This window comes from Triticum dicoccoides, chromosome 3B (assembly GCF_002162155.2).
Source record: "Triticum dicoccoides isolate Atlit2015 ecotype Zavitan chromosome 3B, WEW_v2.0, whole genome shotgun sequence".
Lineage (NCBI taxonomy): Eukaryota > Viridiplantae > Streptophyta > Magnoliopsida > Poales > Poaceae > Triticum > Triticum dicoccoides.
In genome coordinates this window covers 771,934,502-771,939,998 of record NC_041385.1, presented here as the reverse complement: position 1 = coordinate 771,939,998, position 5,497 = coordinate 771,934,502, and the positions used below count along the sequence as shown (strand labels likewise).

Sequence of the window (5,497 nt, the reverse complement as noted above, 5' to 3'; positions counted from 1 at the left end):
CATGCCAGAATCGCTCGCCCGGTGGAGAAGACGACGACGGCGACCCGTTCGTTCGTTTCACCTTCTTCACCGCCCTGGCCGCCGCGGTGAAATGCTTCCTCTCCACGTGCATGCGCGGCGCGGCATGGCGGGCGTCCAAGTTGCCATGTGCATTCATTTCATATCAGCCACCTGCGTCTTCTTGGCCTGGCTCTAGTCTAGCTGCTCTGTTCCTCCTCTGATTGCGTACCAGCTAGGAGCTAGCCCAATTGCATCCATCCCTCCCGTCGTGCTCTGCTCTTTAAAACACCCAGCCCGGCCTTCGTCTAGCTTCCGTACGTTTCTTGGTCCGACCAGACCGCCGCTGCTCGACAATTCATCTATCCGGAGCTGACCGTGCTCCGTCGCCGCATTGATGAATGCCGAAGCTATAGCGGCTCTCCGTCGTCGCTCTTCCCAGGTTAGCACTCAGCGCACGCACAGCACCGCCGGGCGCATCCGGGGCACGGACTCTCTGCCGGCCGGCGACTGATCCACTAGTTCTTGGTTTGCGTGCGCGCACTGCAGGGATGCCACGGTCGCCCGGATCATGGCATTGCCAACCGCGGTAGTAGCCGGCGTTGCCGCGTCCGTCGCCACGCTGGTGCTGCTGGCGGTCGCCGCTGCGGTCTGTTGGTGGTGGCTAGCGGCGCGCCGTAGCCGGACCTCCGACACCGCCTCCGACGAAACTCCTCCCACGCTGGGTAAGTAACTGACACCAGCAAAGTAGTAGCAATTCGCGCCGCTTCATCCGCTGCAATTTTTTGCGCATTTTCCCGTAACTAACGTTTTGTATGTTTGGTCCCAGCGGAGTGGGGCAGGTGCGGCCGGACGTCGTCGGCGCCGGACTACCAGGGCGCCAGGCGGTTCACGCTGGAGGAGATGTCCCACGCCACCAAGAACTTCAGCGACGCCAACCTCGTCGGCGCCGGCACCTTCGGGAAGGTGTACATGGGCCTCCTGCTCGACGGCACCGTCGTCGCCATCAAGCGCCGCGTCGGCCAGCCGCGCCAGGACTTCGTCGACGAGGTACCTACAAACATCTGAAATCTCTGCTAGCTCAGGAACCAGTGACATCCCTGCATTTCCTCATTTCTCATTTAGTTTCTGAAAAACTGGCTAGATTTTCGCCTCGACAAGGAAGTAATTGAACTCTCTACTTACACCCTTACACGAGACGACGGTTCATGAATTGTCTCTGTACTTGACTGAATTCGACTCTCACCTCATGGGGGTTCCATTGTGCAGGTAAGGCGGCAGTCGGAGATCTGGCACCGGAACGTGGTGACCCTCATCGGCTACTGCCAGGACGGGGGTCTGCAGATGCTCGTCTTCGAGCACCTGCCCAACGGCAGCGTCTGCGGCCACCTATACGGTAATGCAGTTGCACAGCTCCATTCCTTGTCAGACAAATTCGAAGCAGCAAACAACCCAACGCTAACGCGCCGACGCTGCATCAATTTACCAGATACCGGCAAAGAGTCCATGACAAGGCTGGAGTTCAAGCAGAGGCTCTCGATCGCCATCGGAGCAGCCAAAGGTACTGGTAACCCAGAACTTATTACACAATGCACTGTGTTTGTTTCAGAAACAGAGTGTCTGAACTCTGAACTTCATTGCAGGTCTGGACCATCTGCACAGCCTCGCGCCTCCCTTGATCCACAAGGGCTTCAAGACGAGCAACGTCCTGGTGGACGAGAACTTCATCGCCAAGGTGTCCGACGCCGGAGTCGACCGGCTGCTCCGAGGGCTCGAGGACCCCGGCTCGCCGCTGAACGGATTCCGTTCCGGCATCTACCAGGATCCAGAGTAAGCCTGTCTGAAACTCTGAACCCTGGACATCATTCTGCAGTGAATGTCTGCTGCGTCAACTCCGCTCTTATCTGACCATCTGACCGTTACGCATGCGTCCTCAGGGCACATTCCTTGGCACAGCTCTCTGCGAGCAGCGACGTGTACAGCTTTGGGGTTTTTCTTCTGGAGCTCATCACCGGCAGGGAGGCCGCAAGCTTGGTTTCTCCGGAATCAACCGAATCTCTCGCTCATTGGGTAATTATTCAGTGATACCAATCTTCAGTATATTTGCATTTTTTTAAGTACTAGTTGTATCGAAGATTTCTTCTGACAAAAGTAACATTAGTTGAAGTTTCATCCAAAATTAAGCTAAATCCAACTATTACATTATATTGACGCTAGTTTCCTGCTGAATGTGGCAGCTGGAGTCGTCAGGAGACGAGGTGGCGGACCCGAGGCTCGGCGGCAGCTTCACCTCAGAGGGCATGAAGGAGCTAGTCGGGCTGACAATGCAGTGCCTGAGCCCGTCGGTGGTGAGGAGGCGGCCCAAGATGCGTCTGGTCGCGGCCGAGCTCGACCGCATCCTAGAGAAGGAGATGACACTGACGACCGTCATGGGCGACGGCACCGCCATCATCACCCTCGGGAGCCAGCTCTTCACGTCATGATCATCCAATATTTGTTGCCACAATGGACATTTTTGTGTTTCGCGGCTGCTAAACTTTAGTTGCCTGAAAATGAATTGAGCATCAGTTGAATTCCCCAAACATCGAGCTGGAAATGAAGACGATATGGCGACGGAGGGGAGTCCGAGGTTTGAAGGATATGGGTGTGGGTATAGGAGGACTTCACGAGTGCTAAGAAAATGGGGAATGATGGTTAGAGGGATGATCGGGGTGACGGCCAGCGGACCGGCATAGGAGGCAGTTAAGGCGGGGCGGGACGAGGTGGCCACGCCGGTTGCAGGGGTTTGGCCAATAGAGGCGGGCGGCAAAACCATGGAAGCTGTTGTCGGCAATGGGGACGAAGGGGAAATCGACCGTTGTATGTATTTTTTCCAGGCAACTGACATTTAGCCGGTCCATTTTGTTTTGTACATTTGCATATGAAGCAACTGGTTGTGTACATTCTATATACTCGATACAAAAGTCGGGAGGTAATGAAGTTTTTTTTCTCCCGGAGAAGATAACAAAGTTCCTCTTCCATGGACTCGCAAGGCTAGTTCCGCGGCTTGAAACATACTGTACTATAAAGTCTCCGGGCCTGAATTCCATGGAGCGGCGATTTTTTGAGCGTTGGATACGACGAAGACGAGGTTGCTTCAACCGTTGACAAGATCCTTCCCGTCGATGATCCAGCGAGAGTCGGGCTTCATGCGGGGGAGACTATGGAGATGTTGCAGCGGGTAGTTCACCGGCGAACGGCGGCGGCGGCGGTCCGGCCCTGGAAGGGTGCATTGCCTAAGGTATGTCTCCCGAATTTGACTCTTTTTGATATGATTCGGCCGGATTGCTGGACTTTGGTGAAGAGACGAAAGAATGCCCGCCGGAAAAGCTCTAGATCGGCGCCGGATGTGACCGCGGCGGTGTCGCTGGCGGTCACGGCGATCCAGATCGGCGACGCTCGCCAGGAGCGTTTGAATTTGCTCCTTGGCCGAGCCGAGCGGCGAGTTATTGGGCCGGTTGGTATTATTGGGCCGGGGTCTGGTGGGTATGAGGCCCAGCCGGAACCGGTTCCGATCAATACTGTGGGGAGGAGCGCATGCACGTACCGATCGTCGTCGCCTCCTCTGTCGCAGCGCCCTAGGGTTCTGCTTCGTCGAGCGCCGCGTCTACGTACTGCGGGACCTGGCCGGGCACGCTTGCATCCTTCCTCTCGGCGCGATGGCAGGTCCTGGTGGTGCGCCTCCTCCCGGAAAGAGGCCGCCTCCGCCTAGCGGGGCAAATCGTGCCAGTGGGGCGCCGTCCCGGGTCAGGGCAATGGCCGGGCCGCGCTGCCGGCGCCGGCATCGGGTGCTGGGCGTGGCGGCGTGGCGCCCCCCAAGGCCGCTGCAGGACGCGGGTCGGGTGGCCCTAGTGCAATGCACTTTGCTGGCGGGGCGCCCGCTGGGAGGCCGCCGGCATCGGTCTTGCCGTCGAGCGGGCGAGGCGGGCAGGCCTCCAGTCTTCGGCCGGTGGCATCCGGCGGTGCTGCGGTGGCCGCTGCGGGCCGGGGGGCTGCGCCCCCAAGGCCGCCTGTGTCCTCGGGTCCGCAACCTAGACCGGCCCCTCCACCCCCACATCGTTGCTCGCCCGTCTCTGCCGTCGCAATCCAACGTTGGTGGTACTGTGGTTGCGCCCCAGGGTCAATGGGGGGATGACGGCTACGATGCCTATGGGGCTGGCCAACACCGTGGTTCTTCGTCCACGGGTGGAGGTCGTGGTTATGCGTGGCAAAGCGACGGTTCGGCTGAGAGGCCGTTCTTGGGTCCTTCAGGTGGCTTCGTTGAGGGGCCTTCTGGTCCGGGTAATCGGCAGCGGGGAGGTTTCCGTGGCCATCGTCGTGGTCGGGGCGGTCGAGGGGCCCGGTACTGTCCACGACAACCGTCCCCCACTTGTTGTTGTCGAGCAGACGACAGATAACGGGGCTGCTGAGGAGCCAGTGTTGACCGGTCTCGCTATGGAGGTGGTGACGGCTCTTGCTACCACTACTAGGGAAAAGCCTAGCAGCAGCGCGGGTTTTAGGCCTATCAGTAGCGCCGGGCTGTGCACTACTAATAAGGCGCTACAGCTAACGTGTAGCAGTAGCGCCTGCCATCCCACGCTACTGCTATACATGGATAGCTGCAGCGCGCTTCTGTGGACAGCGCTACTGATATTATCTGTAGCGCTTTTTGAAGGTCAGCACTACTGGTAAGGCGGCGCTACTGCTAACTTTTGCCCATCGCTACTACTAGTTTTATTAGTTTTTTCCCTGCATATTTGTTTTGTATTTGAATAGGCTTTATACAAATGTAATCATAGCATATACATACAACTAGTCTCATCAAATCATGTCATCATCATAATCATCATCCAACACAAAGTGGTCTCTCGTCATCATCTCGAAAATAGCGATACAAGTCTCAGTTACTTGCAAATACATCGTCATCCATCTAAACAATGATATACGCGAGACGAGCTATCACTTTGAGTGAGAGCGGAACTATGCAGTACATGAGTTCGTATCCCTCTCTCGCATTAGCGTGAACCTAAACTAACTACTGCCTGTTGCTCGGAAACCAAAAACTGGTACACCTGGGCCTGACACTCCGGCCACTCGTCGTATATATACTCCTGGCATAGCACTTCTTCGCCATCGATGATCTATGCACCTGCATCGTCACATGAGTCGATGATATGCAACATATATAGTTGACCAACAGAAAGAGACAGCTTGGCAAAAATAGAAACAACATATCATAAGCATAAATAACAAAGTTCATCGTACCCAAAATGCCCTAACTAGAGTGATCTTCGCTAGTCGAGGAGGAGGACGGTTTAATTACATCACAAATAAAGTTTCACCGCGCATAACTCAAAGTTTTGTCATACATAAAGTATGGACTAAATGGACACATTGTCATATATTGACAATCACTCTAATATGTCATGCCATCCAATCATGTCAGGGAGATAGTCCCCGAGCTTAGTGAAAGGCTTCATGT

The 5,497-nt window shown here is 55.8% G+C and overlaps 1 protein-coding gene across 1 annotated transcript; it reads left to right on the top strand.

The window, feature by feature from the left end:
* Positions 1 to 279: 279 nt before the first annotated feature.
* Positions 280 to 2,993, top strand: LOC119282149 (probable leucine-rich repeat receptor-like protein kinase At5g49770). The gene is made up of 8 exons (XM_037562469.1): positions 280 to 439; positions 547 to 722; positions 827 to 1,047; positions 1,267 to 1,393; positions 1,487 to 1,558; positions 1,641 to 1,827; positions 1,935 to 2,067; positions 2,235 to 2,993. The coding sequence occupies exons 2-8, from the start codon at positions 569 to 571 to the stop codon at positions 2,478 to 2,480; spliced, it is 1,140 nt and encodes a 379-aa protein (XP_037418366.1). The 5' UTR covers positions 280 to 439; positions 547 to 568; the 3' UTR covers positions 2,481 to 2,993.
* Positions 2,994 to 5,497: the final 2,504 nt, after the last annotated feature.